At 33.1% G+C, this 19,583-nt stretch overlaps 1 protein-coding gene across 1 annotated transcript in view; it reads left to right on the top strand.

Annotated features, from left to right (window-relative positions):
- The window catches only part of LOC122270104 (calcitonin receptor-like), a 223,762-nt gene that overhangs the window by 96,527 nt on the left and 107,652 nt on the right, over positions 1–19,583 (top strand). Inside the window, exon 2 of the mRNA XM_043046239.2 lies at positions 8,347–8,525. Within this exon, the coding sequence (XP_042902173.1) occupies positions 8,347–8,525 (179 nt within the window). The remainder of the gene's footprint in view (positions 1–8,346; positions 8,526–19,583) is intronic.

Below are 19,583 nucleotides of genomic sequence, written 5' to 3'. Positions count from 1 at the left end.
ACCTGCCAACTTTTAATCCCTTCCATTATCATTTTTCCCAGTGGTATTAAAATGGAATTAAAACTTCAATTTTAAGCAAACAAATACGTTGTATTTGAGCAGGGGTGAAAGCGAGACGGAAAAGAGGAAAGGCTGGTAGTAAAACCATTTCAGTTATAGTTAGTTTTGGGGAGGAGTTTACTTATTCTTTTTTTAAATTTTTCAAGAATATCTACTTTATCTTGGAAAAGAAGCAGTTTTATATATATGCCAGAATTATAAAAGAAATCTTGATGGTTACAGATATTTCATATTTTTCGAAAAAAAGCTGGAATGAAATGTTTTACGTACCAGGTTTTTCTCTTTTCCGTCTTGCTATATAAGGGCTTTCACCCATGTATTTGAGAAAACTTAAGTTGACAACTATAATAGTAACGCATATTAATATATGTGCTTAATTTTTGTAAGAATAGTGGTGATCAAAATCATTTGAAAATTAAGTTTATAAAGGAAAAAATAGTATATATTTACTACCACTTTAAATATGAAAATAAAATCTTCCAGAAAATCCGGAAGAGTTAGCAGGTATGTAAATCTCCCCCAAAAATATAGCAGTTGTAGTTATAGTATTAACTACCTGCAAAATAAGTGGTGCATATAAAAGCACATGTATGAAAGAAGATATTTCTTTCAGTTACCCTGCTACTCCTAGCTTTAAAAAAATACTTTGCCCTAACTTCATATGTGATTAATTTATTAAAGTCGACAAAAATATTGTGCATCTGTATAATCAATCCTAATGTTGAAATACTTGTGCTACCACTTTTTTCTTTCTTTCTTCTAATAACATAATTTAAAAGGACACATTATTATAATGGATTCCACCCCAAAGATCAAAATTCAAGACGAATGGGAAAAAGGCCGCTAACGGCCCCAGGCACCCAGATAAATGCTGTTGATGATGATTATAATGGATTAAAGGCCGCTAACTGCCCCAGGCGCCCAGATAAATATTGATTATGATGCATTCATAATATTAATATTTATCAATCGATACGAATTGAGACCTGTGTGCTTTTTGTAGCTAAAGTGGTACGTAACAGAAAGCAATATGTGCTTGTTATAAAACAAATTTGTAAAACAGCGAGCAACTAAAAAAACAAAATATGTTGAGTAACGTTTGATTTAAAGATCAGCTTTTCATGCGCTTAAATTCTATTTTAATGGTCCTAAGATCTAACTTTAAATCTTTAAACGGGCTGTACAAATATGCACAGAGCGCAGACAAAATATGCTAAATAACATTTGATTAAACGATCAACTTTTCATGAGCTATCCAATTTTAATGGTTCTGGGATCTAACATTTAATATGCTGAGAAGTTTGTGCAAACTGTACTATAGATAGCGTTTTAAACATATTATAGATACGTTTTTATACTATAGATAGCGTTTTTATCCTATGCATAGTGTTTTTATTCAACTGATGTAGATTCCTGACACTAAAAATATGGGGGGATGTCGCCGAATTCTGAGAAATAGCGTCCCACAGGATACTGGTAGAACAAATGTCGAAAATTTTGCCCCACACAAATTGTTAAATAATTAATTGTTTGTGTATTTTGCCATACCTTCAGATTCAATGAAGTGGATCTCGCAATTAGAAAACTCGTTTACACAAAAAAATAAAATAAAAATCCAAGCAAAGAAGTTTTATTATTATTTTTTTTTTGTTATTTAAATTTCTGATGATTAAAAGATGTTTGAATCTTGAATAAAATACTTGAGAAACCAACTTACGTAATTTTAAACATAAAATCCCAAATTTGAAAGGAATCTATCGAATAGCTCTTGAGAAATAAAAATACTAAAATGCGACTTATTTGAATAGGTGAAATACGCAAAGAAATGGTAAATAGTATTAATGGTCTCAAACTTTCTACTTTGTTGTTTTCGTAACGTTGTTTCATGGATTGCTTTTTTGTGACAAGCCTAAGTAAAAACACGTGACTAATCCTAGTTCCAAACCAAAGCTAAAAACTGTATTTATTCTTTGCTTAAATGAAACCCCTTCGCACCACAAAAATATCTTTAAGATTCCTTTTTTAAAGCATTTTATGAGGTGCGAGTAAATACTTCCGCCTCTCAGAATTTACCTTTTTGACAAAGTTGACAACATCCGATGACACATCAGAAATGTTTATTTCCCAGTCGAAAACTGTGCCAATATAACTTTTAAATGTGTCCTAGTTACTTCAACTTGTGTGCACACCACTATTACGATTCACAGTCAAACAAGGCGGCTGCAAATTCCGCTTTTTTCTTTTTTTTTATACCAGATTTTTTATTTGTCAACAGCAACGGAATCGTCTAAGAGTAGTTGATGGTGAAAAGAGTTAATACATTTAAACTTGCTTATTTTATCTTAAAACACGTGGGTTGAAAAGAAGTGATGATGTTTTAGAATATATCTTTTTTAAAAGTAGCCATTTTTTTTGGAAAAGGTTTATTAGAAAATAATTTTTTACAAGAATGCACAACGAAAACAACATTATTATTGCACAATTTTAATTTATTGTATCAACTCATGAAATGTGCAAAAAAAATTTGTTTACTTTTTATTGTTATAAATTATAATGAACGATCTGTTCACAATAAATAATGTAAAATCATGATTTTATTTAAATCGAATAAAATAATATAATGAAGAGCGTATCTCTTATAACTCCAAAACCGTTAAAGCTAGTTTTCTTAAATTTGGAATGTGCGTGAAAGGGATGCACCGATTTCAAAAATCGTTCAGATTTCGATTATATAGTTTGGGATAGATATTAAACAGAAATTTGGGAGAAAATTGAATATATTTATTTTTTGCATTAATTTTCATGTCGAATAGTTATTGCTTTATAAAAAGAGTAGATATTTCTGTTTTAGATATAAAAAAAATTATGTGTCTATTTTATTTGAAGCGATTAAAATTGTACGAATATTTTATTGTTCGAATACTGTTTTAATATGCAGTGGTTGCTCAAAATAATGGAAAGACTTCTATGCCAATTCTATGTAAGCAATTTTTCTTTCAGCAGCAAGTGTTTCGACAAATTTTATGTGGAAAAAATTATCGCACAATTTGAAATATCTATCATGCTTGAAGCTTTTAGAAATGATTCCTTTTTTTAACCATGCGAAATTTGCATCGACTAAAAAGAGAGTAAGAAGCTAAAATCCGATTATTTGCTTCAATATTACGTACAATAATTAAAAAAAGCATTCTTATACTAATAAATATTTATGTAATAATAACTGACTATAAGTCCAAAGACAGCAATGATAATTTCATTTTTAAAAGTAAGACCAAAATAATTATGCATTAAATAGAAAAGAATTAGTTAATAATAAAACATTGTGACTTTTTCGAAAAAATTCATTTCCTATTTCGAAAAAAATCTTCGACATAACAAGGTTTTGAGAAGAAACTCTTCGACATAGTCATTCCAATTCTTATTAGGTGGATGTATAATATCGAGGAGAGAAATATTATTTCGGCATAACAAAGTTTTCGAGATATCGAGGGTATACTGTATAAGTATTGCAATACCGTGGAAGGATTTCAAAATTACTGGTGTTAAAGCTACGAAGAAGTTGTAAGCATTCAACGTTCCGTTTGAAACAGTCCAAACTTTGCATAGTTCAAAACTGTTTCTAAAACTTCGAATCTGATCTTTCAAATTGCGCCAATAGTTTTAAGTCATATAAAATCTTGCAAAACTTATGGTGCTAAAACAAAAAGCGTTTGTAGAGAGCAAGTCCATTGCTTTGATCGACTCCTGTGGAAAAAGGTTTGTCACTGACCCCTTCAAAATGAATAAGAACAGCAGGCCTGTCAACTACTACGGTTTTTGCAAAATATTTTATAGAGTAGTAGATATTTAAAAACCATAGCTTTCAAAATTTTGGTAATTTTGCTTTAAGCCTCCCCACGAGAGAAATGGAATAAAGTTTCTCAGCAAATGGAACAGCCCTGGAACAGGAAAAAATCGCTTCAGTTTTAAAATTTTCAATTTTATCAGTTGGCTCTGAGTTGGTATTCATGAAAGTTAATCTTAATTTTGTTAGGTTAAACTACTAAAAACGCGTTTTGCTTAATCTAATAACAATGTCTTCAAGAAGGAAAAAAATACATCTAAATCTTTTTCTTTTTTCTTAATGTCAGTAAGTCATATGAATTTTTTTTGTCTTTAAGTTTTGGGCAGCATTTTGAGGGGTTGTTCAGCCCATAATTAGCCTTTAAAATTACCAGATCAGAACTCTTACCAAGTTTAAGACAACTTAATGGATTAATTGGGTACTTTCACTTCAAGAAGAAGAAAACTTCCCATACCCACACATGTGACGTATAACGCCAGCTAATCTTTATCTGCAAAATGGAGTATTAGGGTAGGTAGGTACTTTATTTATGGTCACACTAGAGCTTCACAACGGTCTATGAAACATCCCTGAGGATGATCCGAAGACATGCCATCACAATTTTAATCCTCTGCAGAGCGGATGGCTATCCTGCTCTGGTAGCCTGACGACCTGCATGCGAAGTCGAGCCCCTTACGGTAGAACAGTTTAACGAGGACCGATACCGCGCAACATCGGTCCCTACTCAGGCTAATCAAAGTGGTCATCCACCATTACTAACTGCAGTCAGTGACGCTTGACTTCGGTGTTGGTCTGAGAACCGTGTCATTACGATCAGTCCACTGCGGGACAAATTTCGGTATTAAGTTGAGCAAGTTTCTCTACATGAGTTAGAATGTTATAATTAACTATAAGTTATTTAAATACAGCGCCCGCATTACTTAACTTAGATTTATTATTTGTTTATGTATTTCATTGGAACCGTGATATATTTTTTTTGTGTGTGTCTGGCAATTTCGGTGCATAATTAGTTTAATTAAGTTCCAATGGCTTCGTGCCTGTCCTTGTGTTAAGTTTCTGAGTAAATATGGAGTGAAAGAATTGAAATCTTTGAGAAAGAATATTTGTGAAAGAATTTTGAATGTGACACTTAAAAGAATTCTTTCTCGACGGTCTTGGCTTCCTCGAAATAGAATAGAAAGAACAATTGCTAACGTAAACAAATGCCACGTTTCAACAACCCATCGGGATCGAGATACCCACACTGCGTCGCATGCAAGTATCATGCAGAGGAAAGTTGTATTGGTGGTTGGGAAAAGAACCTGAAATGAGATAAAATAATGAAAGGCAACATGCGTAAGATGTAGCAGGCTTGATGGTGAGGCTCCTCACCTACATCTTTAGGGCTGGGAGATGAGTAATGAGATTTTTGTCTTTCAATAGTTCCTGAAGTTCTTTGATGATCCTTAGGAACTTCACTGCACAACTGGGGGCATCTTGTGGTCTACGCGTGAAAGTGCAATGGTTTCGCCTCGGTTGAGCACCATAGCCCGTAAAACAGGCCGGGTGATCTCCTTGACAATTGATGCATTTGGCCGGAGGGGAGAGAGGCTTCGCGCACTGGTAGGTAAAATGTGCTCCTGCACATTTCACGCAGGCTGGATCACTTGAGCATTATTTCTGTGTATGTTCAAATTTCTGGCCCTTGTAGCATTGAACGGCGTAACCACCTCCGCAGCAGATTCCTTGTGGAAATAAAATCCCGATGTTCTGGGAAGTCATGGAGTATCGCTAGAAAAAGGGGGAGGAGTTTGTATCCATTGCCACGCCTCTTTCTTAGTTGCTCTATCTTGATCCGTCGTCGACCATTGTCCTCTATATCTTCCAAAGATCATCCGTTTTCTCGGGAGATAATTGTCCTTGGTCGGTGGAAAAACCTCCGTCAATTCAGATTTGGATGAAGTGATCTCAGGTGTTGACTCAAGACGGGTAGAAATGGCCTCTTGGTTTCCGCTGGCATTTCGGCTTTTCTTTTTTCTCTTCCTCGGTCTTTCGGGGAGGGGGGACTTTAGGAACAGGCTCCCTTTCTATCCTTATCTCAGTAGATGGCTCGATTTGGGTAGTTTCTTGTTGAATCTAGCAGGAAGAAACAGTTTCCGTGGGTTCCGTCGTTTTTCAGGCAGATTTGACTTTTCCGTTTCCATGGGCATGGTCGATTCAGGTTCCACAGGGGACCGTAGATTCCTTGCTTGCTTTAGGTCGACGAGTTCCTGCTCGTAGGAAGTGAGTGCTTCCGGGTTAAGGGCATTATTCTCCTTCACTAGTTTATGACGAGCAACACGAGTAGAAATTCGCTGATCGATTTCTTCTATACTGCAATGGCTCAATGAGGGACCAGGGAGTTGTGAGGGTTGCCGTACGGACCTTTCGGTCCGCCGCTTCCCCCCACGGGCACATCGTTGGGATGACATAGTCGCAGAGCTCCAGATGGCGGTGAGACAGGTTGATTGATGATCAAGAACCTGGACAAACAAATACATAAAAGCAAAGCTACTCACCAGCTATGAATGCTCCAACTGAAGACTGGAGGACAAGTGGCTTGATTATATGGCTGAATGAGAGATGGCATGCCAACTGTGTTGTATTCAGGATTGCCACGGGCTATTAAAAATACTTTAAGTGGTGACTCATAAAATTCAAAATGTTATTAAGATGGGCAACTTTTTCTAACATAATTTTATATTTTAGTTTACTATTGAAAACGATTTCAAAGGGCGGTTTTGTTTTTAAATATCAATAATTTGAATTGTAAGTTATTATGGCAGTTACGATTGATTGATTAAAGAGATTATAAACAAATAAAAGTGAAATGAATTTCTACCACCTTTTATGTTTTTAGTCGCCCGTGGTACCCCTCTGTATTAGTCATTTTAAATTCGGATTTTCAGAGCTGCCAACTTGTTTCGTTTTGGGAAGAAAAGTATTTCTAGTGGTATCAAAATTAATTTTTAATTTACGATTCTCAGTAGACAACCTTAAATTATTTATGCCTTAGTTTACTATAAAATATAAATAATTCCATATCAAATTAAGATATCATATCTAAGTTATTATATTATCTTTTTCTACGAAAAGTATTAGGAAGGATTTAATTGTGTGACCAAGTTTTCTGTCTTTGAGAAAAAGACCGCTGTAATGGTTTTAAAGTTAGACATAAAAAAGGTAATATTGCATAAATATTTTTAAACAAACACAATGAATATCAAATAACACTGTGCATATCCGCACTGGTCAACTGTTGCAAAAACACAATATTTCGTTGTAAAGAACTTTTATGAATAAAGTAGTAATAGAACAATTTTTCTTAATCTTATTATCGTATGAAATAAATTTTCATTGCAATTATCTTGCAGAGATGCCAACTTGCTCCGGACAGCAAACATAGATTTTAAAGTGGTAGCTTATCAATTGTGATTCTTGGTTTAATAAATTCAATTTAGTAGATTTTTATCCACCACTATTTCTAAATAATTCGTTGGCTTATATAATTCACCACTTTATAGTCCTTACGTCATACTACGCCTATTTAAAAGCAAGCAAAAATAGTCAAATATTTGCAAAATTTATTTTGTAGTTATTTTGGCGTGTCCGGGGCAGTTGGCATCTTTGATCTTGTGGTGAGACTTTTGAAGAAAGGGAGAAATTATCCTTATTCTACAAATTTAATTATTAAATTCGCTACCAATTTATTAAAACTTTAGCAGAAAGTGGAGCAGTTGACATTTCTGTATCTGTTTAAAAGAGAATTACTGTATATCCTTTTCAGTCAAAATTCGTTACCTCGAAACGCTAATGTTTTTACTAAAAAAAGTATTTCTCAGCGGAAGTACAAGCTGGCAGCTATTGGAATCACGTTTCTTGCAGGCCAGGATAGCCTAGTTGGTAAGGCGTTGGTTGGACTCATGAACAAGAGATCGCGAGTTCGATCCTCGGTGGCAGAAGATTCTCCGTGTAGTAAATGGTGACTGGTGCACGTTAAATATGTCGGGTGACAAAGTCCTCCATGTTCCCATAACAAATAATTCCTCTGGGAATACTGAATTGGAGATGGATGATTCTCTGCTTCAGGTCAAAATTACAATTTGTGGATGTATGAATGGCTTCGTCCTATAAATAGGTTGTGACGAGTGTGTAGCTGAAATTGAATTCTTGGTCATAGATGGCGCCACTGGACAACAAGAATAATCGCACCAATTCCCTTAATGGCCTACGACAACAACGTTAAAATTGCTTAATAAAGCAAAATACTTTCTTTCACCAATTACAAAAAAAAAAAATTTAAAACTCACACTGACAATTTTGATTTGTCCGATTTTTCTCGAATTAATAACTTATTACTATTAATACAAATCTGAGATAATTCGGGACATTCGAGGTATATGAGTGCTTTTTCTCTCAAATAGGTAAACGCCAGTGAGGCCATCGAGATGTTGATACCTGATAATGAGACGGACTTGTTGCTGTCCTGCAGAACAGAGCGAGGTTTCTATTTGCCCTTGGACGTGTACAGACAAGACACTTGTGCCAGATGCTATTTCTATCTGCCGCCATTTGCATTCCACAATGAAGATGCCAGGTTACGGTGAGTGAACCACTTAATACTATTCTACCCTGAGGTTTAACCACCTTGAGTATTTTAAAATGCTGTTTGAACTAACTAATGTAATCGTTTAAAATACACGTTGGAAATACAGCGAACATCAGAGCACTGTTGGGTTGCGGCATTAACAGATCCGTGGATTTTAATGAGTCAATAATGGGAGAATTGTGATGAGGATATAAAGCAGAGTGCCTGGCACCAAGAAAATTACAACAAAGAGTTGTCATAATTGGGTTAGTCATATAGTACAAACGAATAATCATAATAAAAATTAATAAAATTGCAATTAGTACACAATAAAATGATACGAAATGCATTGGATAATAAGCGATATTAAATACGTATTGTTCTGGGATATAAGATATATTTACAAAGCTATAAGCAAAAATAAAAAATAACATAAACTTATACAAAATGACATAATAGTAATTAATCAGCAATTCGTCTGTCTAAGTCATCTGTACCTCTGTTAGAATGATGACACAGGCATCCCGGTTGAAACCGCTCGTACTCTAGGTTGTTCATCACACTAAAGTTAGCAATATATTATTCCCGCTGCAGCGACCCCTAAGGGTTACTCGCGTACAGCGGTTCCAATCAATTGTTGTGCTTATCTGTGTATGTAATTTTGTGTGAGTAGTGAGCTAACACTAAGAGTGTTGAGAGGGATTGGGGCTACTCCATGTTACTAAGGGAGAAAGAATTAATAGGCTGAATCTAGTATTATCTTCAGTGAGATCAATATATAATAGTAGATTGAATTCACTAATAGTAGAGTTGTAAACTTTGTCGCTTAAATTGGCGTTTAGTCTCTTGATATAATCGTTGATGTTGCCGATATTTAAGTCTTTTATAGCTAATGCACCTACCATTCTTCTTATAATTCTGCCTTATGTAATGGAGGGCTTATTTTTAAGGGTTTTATTCAGGATCGTGATTGCTGGGCAAGCATAAGTTAGGATGGGCTGAATAGCCATGAGATAAACAGTATTTTTACATTCTAAATCACCGAGGTGGATGAATTAAAATATGGTGAAATTTGATGAAGAGCCTCAGAGCTCAAATAAATCTTGTCAGGCTAAATTAAGCCTTACCTATTGAAACGCAGTGCTATAAGCGAAAGCAGAGAGTACGCCGCACTTTACTATACTCATACTCAACGAAGTGTCGGGTTTTATGTTACAGTTTAGGGCCCAGTAAGCAGTTTAAAGTACACAATTCAGCATTTTTAAATCATTTCTTAAATAATGTGGTTACTGATTATTAAGGTATAAGAAATATTTTTAATTTGAGAGAGGTTAAAGTAGATGGTGCTTCAGAGGCGAGATCGGAGTGCAAAAAGGTTAAATTTTGTATGCCAACCAAATGATAGTATAATAGTAATAGTTTATATAATAGTTATTATAATAGTATCTATAAAAGCTAGTTTATAATACTGTGGAAAGCCGAAATTTGTGTATAGCAAAGATCTTCATGTCAACTTTCAGATTATCGCATAGGTGAAAATCTGAAATGCAGTGAAATCTCTAGGAAAAACCACCTCTATGTAGCGATCATCTCTATTTGCGATCACTTTTGGGAGGCACGGAATTTTTTTTCCATAGACTTTGTGTTAAGGAAAACTTTTAGGAGAGACCATTAAAACCTCTCCCAGAGACCGGACAAATGTTTGCACTAAATGCGGAAAAGGTCAGATAAGGAAACACGAAAAAGTATCCAGACGAAAAATTAAAACAAAGAAGTAGCTTAAAATGTATGCAAAATATTTGTGTGAGACACTTATTTAGAGAATTCTTTTTGACGATGACAGAGGGCGCTAAAAACGATGCCATCTATGATTTACTTTTAGAGCTGAAAATTAAATTGGAAAAAAAAGTAATTTTACAAAAACGAGAGCTTCAAACAAATCTCTTCTTATCTTTTATAGGTAACTAGGTGTACCCTGCGTGCGTTTCAACGCTTTCAATTTGAATTTGAATTTTGTATTTAAGTGTGTAAATGACATTTGCGATTATGATTTGAAATGCAAATTTTATTTAATGGTGAAAAAAAGCAGTTAATTCTCTAGGATATCATTAGTGCATTTTCAAACAGACATGTATGGTGATGCACACGGAGCATGAAACATATTTTGGACAATGATCTGAAATAAGACTGGATCTATGGTGACATCAAGAATTTCTGCTGATATCTGATNAGAAAATGATAGTGATCAAAATTAAAATCCTTTGCGAAAAATCATGTATCTTCTATAACAATTTTGAAGTCAATGGATGTAACCTCCAATAACGACCCACTTCTATCAGCGAGCATTTTACAGTGGATCGGAAAAGGGTCGGCCTCTCCCGTGAGGTTTTCACTGTATCTGTTACACTTCATCCATGGGCCTTAACTTGTTAAAAAATATCATTGAAGGCAATATCAGACCAGTATAGGCCTAAATCAGTATAAGACCACTATATGCCTGCAAATGACATTAATGTGCATTTTTGTCACAGTTTCTGAATTGCGCGGTTTCCACTCTATCCCACTGCTTCCGGGCTAACTAACGCAGTGGCGTGACAGCCCATAGAAGGCCTACTGTGCCCATCTTATTTTTGCATTTAGTAGTCAATCATTTATTTTGATGAGGTCGGGGGAACCCCGTATAAGAAGATGCTAATTTTAATATTTTAACGTGTTTTAAAGAACGGACCAATCAATTTCCTCTATCACCGCAAAGATTTAGAAATGTATTGCAACTATAGAAGTGTGATATATTATCTAATTGAAGCGGCTGCGTTCAAATTGCTTTTATGACTAAGTTTGCTACCACTTAAATATTTTAGCGGGCTTTTGGAAGTTCCAGCATCTGCACAAACTCTTCTAGAAAGTATATCTCGCCCGATTCGAAGAAATTTAATTCTCTTCCTCACATCATTTCCTTCAAAAAAGTGTCGACCAAAGAGTTGCAGAATTTTCAGGTAATATTTAATTTAAAAGATAGGGAAACTAAATTTTTTTTAAGTATTTTAAATAATTAATTATTTATCGCTATTCATTTCTTATATCACTTAAATCATTATTAGATTTATATTAGTACTTTCTTATTGATAATGAAACAACTTGAAAAAAATATATAATAATGATACCGCTTTTTAAGTTAAACTTTATGTGACTATAGTATTGCTATCAGCTCAGATAAGTTGCGATAACGGCAAGCGACTGCAGGTATAATTTAAAAAAGCTGGTTTGTTGGCTGGCAAAATTGTAAGTTAAATATTTATTGATTATCTCTAGAACCTCTTCATGCCGGGCGAGTCTTCTCAGGGTGAGGATAATCAGGGTAAAAAATATAAAACTGGTAACCAAACTATTTTAATAGTAATTTATTTGTGGGCGGGGTAATAATAGTTTACTTTATTTAATTCATCGCTACTTAGTTCGAATTAAAAATTGTACAGTTACACTTTTAACACACAAGGATTGGATGCGTTAGATTTAAAGTGAAAGCAAAAATAAGTCGTGTCAAATTAGCTGTGCCCAAATTTAAGCTACCGCTTTTTATTTTTTACTATTCTGATTCCGTAGGACTATATTTATGCCTCGTCCGTTCCTAAAAGGTAAAACAATCTATTGTCACTACCCCTATGGCTTAAATCCTAAATTATTCATATTTAAATTCAAAACATTTATAACATTCCCTTTCATTACTAAGCTGAAAAAAGCATTCTGTAAAAAAGTGCTAATTTTTATCTTTAATTGACTTTTTCAGTTTTAAAAATCTTCCTTTTTTTTTAGTCACCCTGGGGATGCAGCTTAGCTTCCCTCAAAGCATGTTTTGTAATTTTGATGCAGGAAATTTTAAATGTGCGTTTTATTTTGTTTATTATAAATATCTTTATTTTGTAAATATCTTATATTTGGTAATAAGTGTATATTGATAAATAAGTGGTTTTAATAAATATCTTTAAACTTGGAGGCTTAAATCAACTTGGATTATATTTGCTTAGCTAAGAATCGAAAATGTAAGCACATATTTTGTTGCCACTCGAAAACTTTTCTCCCAAATTGAAGCAAGTTATAGCCTCCCTGTTATACTTAAAAAGCTTTTTTATCCCGTATTTATAAAACAAATGTTTCTTCGGACAAATTAATACCCAAGATTTTTTTTATCAAAAACCTCTGTGATGTTATTACCAAAGATATCTGTAAATTTCTCTACTCCCACAGCCTCCTGTACAGTTCCTCCTTTTTTTTCGAGGGAAATGAGGATGTTTTGAGGAGAATAGAATTGAATTTTTTTACAGGCAAGGGAGGCAATGTTTCCTATGTATTTTTTACTCTCAATCGAATGAGAATGTACACGAGTCATTAGACTGAATTATATAAAAAGTACTATACCTGATATGACATAGTATACTTCTTACTTTGCTGTTTGAAGTCTATCTGAATATGTAAGGTACACTTTCTGAGGAAATTTTTAATATTCAATTCAAAGAGATATAATTTGAGTTGATGGAAAATTGAGGTAAATAAATAATAAATTCTTGCCGATTTTTGATTGGAGGAGCTTTCAAAGACCCGCAAAATGTATACTGCAAAATAAATTTAATTATTCACTTTAACTGACAGCTAATTAATAGCCATGCTACTACTTAGTTGTCCGATTTTATTTTGTAATTAGTATATTAGTTTTTTTATAATTAGTTTTTTTTTGTTCTTTGTTGTATGAGCTCGCCTACGACAGGATGTAATTCGAAAGTTCTTATTCATTTAGTATAAGAATTCTTCATGTAAGAAAGTGTTCTAAACGTAAAAAAAAGTATTGAAAATTATATAGTTTTGGAAATTAATCAACGAAATAAAAGATGATCCATGCCCATCATTATATACTAAGTGAACAAATTAATATGATCATTCGACACTTTTATGCAAAATGAGCAATCGCGGCACAGTGTTGCCGCTTAAGGGGGAGATAGCTACAAAAAGTTAATGCCAGGTAAGTGAACCATCAATTGCAATGTCTTATGCGCGGAGATATGGGCAAAAACTGAGTTAACTGAGTTTGAACGCAGGCTGATTAAATGTTGGCCAGTCTTTGGCAATGTTTTTACAAGTCAACTTAGCGCGAAACTGGTGCATATTTTGTCCCGTGAATTGGTTTCCACGGAGTGTCTGGAAGTGTCTCAAGATGTTAAAATATAACTTCTGCTAATGCTGCGAAAAATCAAAAGTATTCGAATTATTTGCGAGGTTGATTGTCCAGCCCAGGACTTAACTCGAGTCATAAAAATTTTAAATTAGAATGGGTGATTTTGTTAGGGCGTTACTTTGATAACCGAAGAATGAAGTTACACTATAATTCAGTCATAATTACAGACTAGTCTTAACATCAACAACAACAAAATAAAATATAACTATAGCAAATATTTCTTTTTCATTCGCTGGCTTTTAAGGACAGGATTTCCTTCTAACCTACAAGCTCCAAAACTAATTTTCTCACTGCTCTACTCATGCGCAGATTGGTGACGCATTCTCTGTCAGTTACAGTTACGGAGAAGATATCAAACCTAACGTCGCCAAGGTTCGGAAAGCCAATTTTTCTTTTAAAAAAATGAAAAATAATGCCTTGCAGGGAGCATTGAAAAATATTTCCAAACTTTTTCTTCCTTTTTATGCTGTGGATGATTTTTTTTAAAAGAAATAGTACCCATATAATAATAATAACATTCCCCATACTAGTTAATAACTTTCCCATATCACACAGTTTTTTCATTTCATTTCTGTCGAAAGAAATTTGAAATAAAACTAAATTCTCTTCGCAGTAGTGTAGTTTTGTTTTGACCAGTTAGCAGTTTGTATATTTTCTCTGAAAAACACTTATTCTTTCAAACATTATATGAAAATTTTGTTCAGATTCCTGAAATAATTCCAGAGACGTAAATTTGCAAAAAAATTAAATAGCTCATTATTTTAAGTAGCTTCTTTTCCCAGTTAGTTATTGCTTATAAGTTACATAAATTATTACACTCGGGAAATTTGTATTGTTTTCGGTTGCATGAGATTTTTGTACTTATATTTCCCCGTCACTGCAATCGATTTCTCTCTAAAAGCTAAAGTTTTTATGCAATTCAACAATATATTCCTAACCAGGATTTTCCAAAATTCACTTGAATCAGTACTGGATCACATGCAACTTCTTAGGCGCCCTCAAAACAAAATACTCCGTAAAATCACCTGTGCCAGATGGTTCATTAGAAACTCAAACATCCACAAAGATCTCAAAATCCCGACTCTCTCTCAGCATATTTACAAATTTAATGCAGATTTTTATGACAAAGCTATCAACTGCAATACAGCTAACTTCAATGAAATATTTAAATTTGAAAACTTTAAAAAAGACAAAAACCTTAGACCAATAGCTGCACACTTCACCTCTGACGCCTCGTACCGAAACTATCAACATAAGTAAAAATCTCCAACTCTAACATCAATAGTTCATAGCAATAGTTCAAAACATCAACAGATTACAATCTCAACTGCTTCAACTACAATACCAAACTTGAAATCTGAACCTAGTACCTAATGTTGACAATAGATTCACAGCCATCTTTTCTATAGCCTTGAAATTCAAACCTGTTACCTCATGTGGACAATACATACACAGCCATCTTTACTATAGCAAGTTGCTTAGAATTATTTTCACTTTCTTTTCAGTTAAACAAGCAAGGTGCTTGCTTTACAATATCAGTCACCCCAGAGACTCTGTATACAAACTGCTTTCATTTTCTAATTTTACTGTAATTTCACGATGAATGGGATATGGGTCTTCTGCGCGGCCCAGGTGCCCAGCTTTTGTTAAATAAAGTAAGTAAGTCTTAGGCGCCCAGATCCAAAAGCAAGACAAGACAACACATGTGTTACTTAACCGTAATATATGATATCAAATACAACTTCACTGTAGATGACAATTTTAAAAAGTAGGCGTGATTATTCTCATTATAAACATTTTATTATTTAATTGCTGCCAGTTTAATAAAATTTTGCAGAAAGTCGAGCAGTTGCCCTCCCTGCAGATAATAGGACTGCCAACTTTCAACACATTTTTAAAAATTTATTCTAGTGGTAGCTGAGCTTATGTTCTAATACAGTATTCCTTTTAACTAATTTTTCACACCAAAAAATGTGAGAGCTTTGGTTTTTAAAAGTCTACTACTCTATGAAATATTTTGAATAAAACGTAGAAGTTGTCATCCGTGCAATACTTGGTAATGATTTTCACATTTTCATTTATGCTGGAGTTGTTTCAAACAAAATTACAAGGCTACGGAGCTGAACATTGGTAGTCATAAACTCAAAATTTTGTCGGTAGTTCAACAATGGTTATAAAATAAACTTATTTATAGGGTTCATTGGCACCTAAAAAAGCAGGAAAATGTGGTCTTAATATTAACATAACTTATATTGTTTATAGCTTTTTGAATATTTTATTTTCTCCAAATAAATATATATAGATTTGAAAGGTTTGATAGTAAAAGCTAATATTAAGAAATTTTTATTCAAATTGATACCAGTTGCTTACAAACCGTACTTAAAACACGATAGGATAGTTAACTGGTTCTCTTCATGCATATTAAGAATATAGAAGTGTTCATTAAAGCAAGAATCAAGTAAAACAGTGTTTCCCAAAGTGTGGTACGCGTACCCCCAGGGGTACGGGAACAGTTTAGTGGGGGTACGAGCTCTTATGCGAAATATCCTGCAACAAATGAAAATTTCAAAAAGATATTTTTAAAAACAAAACTAGCCATGAAAATTTACTATTACGTATTTTTCTATTGGCTATTTTTTGCAGAGTTAACAGTTAATAATTAATGGTGTCAACAACCAGTTGCGGTTTTACACTTTTGTGCAATTTTTTTATGGTAAAAAATAAATTCATTTTTTTATTAGTGGTACACAGCGTTACGAAAAATTTAGAGAGGGTACACAAAAGTCATGAATTTGGGAAACACTGAAATAGGAATACAAAAATTTTGCGATCACGTTTAATATAAAAATAAAATCTTACGGAAAATCCAAAAGAATTGCCAGGTTGTATTAATCACGAATTGTTTGCTACCTTCTTCTAAGCTAAAACGGAATTGTTTTCGCTATTAGTTTTCTTTTTCGCATAAGCTGCAAATCTTTATTTTTCTATCTCTAAGCTTTCAAGTTGCAGAATTACTTGATGTTTGAAATAATCATTTTTTTTAAATAAAACGAAACCATAGATTTTTCTTTTGAAAATTGTTTTGTATGTTGTATTTTCTAGATACGACATAGTTTGAGACGCATTACATCGTAAAGACAGAATATGTTTAAAATTGGAAGGATTTATTATTTGATGCAAAAATAGAACCAAAGTGATACATATGTAAATAATGGGCACTAAAAAATAACGAAAAGATTTTGCCCCTAGTTGAAATTCCTTTTATCTTTATTGTAGTTAAAATTCTTATAAATATTCATTACATTTAACTAGGGTAGCCAACTTACTACGCTTTTGGAGAAAATTTCCTCTAGTTTTACTGTATTCTAAGTTATTATTCTAATGCTGCTGTCGCATAATAATGTTCCTCAGAAATCCAGAGTTCCGTCGAAGAAGGAAAAAGGGTTCCGAGAGTTAGTATTTTTTATAACCCGTGATAAGTTTTGAAACCTCTCATTATATTTAAATTCAAACTATAATTCTTAATTTATTTAATATTTCTGGTACCTTCATAAAATTATTACAAGTAAAATGCCAATAAAATAAAAATGGCAAATTTGAAAAATAAAAAATAAAATAAAAATATATATATATATAATATTTACTATAACAATATATTTAACAAATAATGGAGAAGAAAAGCCTTTATAAAATATTGCATTAGCATATTCCTATCCCACTTTTGAAATCAAAATAAAATAATTCTTTAATAAAGAAATATGTTTCCATGACAACCATTTTCAGCTCGGAGTAAGTTGGCGTATTTTATTCATCCGTGTATATGTCACCGTGAATGACCTAAATCAAGAGAATGTCGACTTTCACAGGTGAATGTCAACAATCACATAGTCGCTTTGGTGAATGTCCGAAATATTTGTTATATCTGATTTGATATTCATTTATTCGCTGATATTATTATATTTATTCGATATTTTAATATCTGCATACCGGGCAGTGGCACTGAACCTTAAAAAACATTGATGTAGGGCATACCGGGCAATGGCTCTTAACTAAATCTAGTTAATATTTCGGACATTTACCTAAGTGACTATGTGATGGTCAGCATTCACGGGTGGATGTCAACAAAAACCAATGTCTGTCATACAACAAGAACAAATTTATTTCTAGATTAAATATAGAATAAGCACATTTAACTGTCGGACATAAAACCTAATTTAAGGTTATTAATGATAAAATCTTCATTCATTTCATTAAATATTTAAAAAGTAGTTTTAACGTTCACAATTACATTAGTAAACTTTATTTATGAAGTCGGGTTTCCGGCGAAAGAAGGTTGATTATTTAGGGTTACGTAGCTGAAAAAATTGGAAACTACTCACGTAATGTATGATTTTTTGTTTCGTAAATTTTATTGAAGATCATTTTCCACACTACTGCATAAAATTATTCAAAAGTTCACTTCAAGTGCCGTTTTATTTTAATTCTCTCTTGNCGTTTATTTATGCATTGAATTTTCACGCTTTAAAATGCAGAATATTAGTGATGCAATATTTGATAATTTATTTTGCTAATATGTTTTTTATTTAGCTAATGTTTTGATTTTTTCACCATGTGCAATCTAAATAGCTAATATATTTTTTAAAAGCCAATAAGAACATTGGTAGAATTCTTCTACATAAGTACAATACTGTGTCTTTGATGATAAAATACTATGTCTTTGATGATAATACACTATGTCTTTGTGCTTGAGCATTGTGTTCATTGGCGAGCGAGAGCAGCGAGCCATGGTTCACGGCGTGAACCACATAGGATTGCGTAGCAATTCTCGGGGGTTGTCGAGCGTCAGCGAGCAGGGGGCGGAGCATCCTAGTATATAATATTTACTATAACAATATATTTAAGAAATAATGGAGAAGAAAAGCCTTTATAAAATATTGCATTAGCATATTCCTATCCCACTTTTGAAATCAAAATAAAATAATTCTTTAATAAAGAAATATGTTTCCATGACAACCATTTTCAGCTCGGAGTAAGTTGGCGTATTTTATTCATCCGTGTATATGTCACCGTGAATGACCTAAATCAAGAGAATGTCGACTTTCACAGGTGAATGTCAACAATCACATAGTCGCTTTGGTGAATGTCCGAAATATTTGTTATATCTGATTTGATATTCATTTATTCGCTGATATTATTATATTTATTCGATATTTTAATATCTGCATACCGGGCAGTGGCACTGAACCTTAAAAAACATTGATGTAGGGCATACCGGGCAATGGCTCTTAACTAAATCTAGTTAATATTTCGGACATTTACCTAAGTGACGGTCAGCATTCACGGGTGGATGTCAACAAAAACCAATATCTGTCATTTACAGTAAAATATATACAACAAGAACAAATTTATTTCTAGATTAAATATAGGATAAGCACATTTAACTGTCGGACATAAAACCTAATTTAAGGTTATTAATGATAAAATCTTCATTCATTTCATTAAATATTTAAAAAGTAGTTTTAACGTTCACAATTACATTAGTAAACTTTATTTATGAAGTCGGGTTTCCGGCGAAAGAAGGTTGATTATTTAGGGTTACGTAGCTGAAAAAATTGGAAACTACTCACGTAATGTATGATTTTTTGTTTCGTAAATTTTATTGAAGATCATTTTCCACACTACTGCATAAAATTATTCAAAAGTTCACTTCAAGTGCCGTTTTATTTTAATTCTCTCTTGGCGAGGATTTTAAAATTTTGTCAAAATTACCAAGAGATCTGAAAGCTCCAGTTTTTTATTGTCTACATCCTTTATAAATTAATTTTACGAAAACGCCTTGTAGTTGA

This window comes from Parasteatoda tepidariorum, chromosome 6 (assembly GCF_043381705.1).
Source record: "Parasteatoda tepidariorum isolate YZ-2023 chromosome 6, CAS_Ptep_4.0, whole genome shotgun sequence".
Taxonomy (NCBI): domain Eukaryota; kingdom Metazoa; phylum Arthropoda; class Arachnida; order Araneae; family Theridiidae; genus Parasteatoda; species Parasteatoda tepidariorum.
The sequence above is the reverse complement of the archived record's forward strand: the minus strand, read 5'-3'. Positions and strand labels throughout refer to the sequence as shown.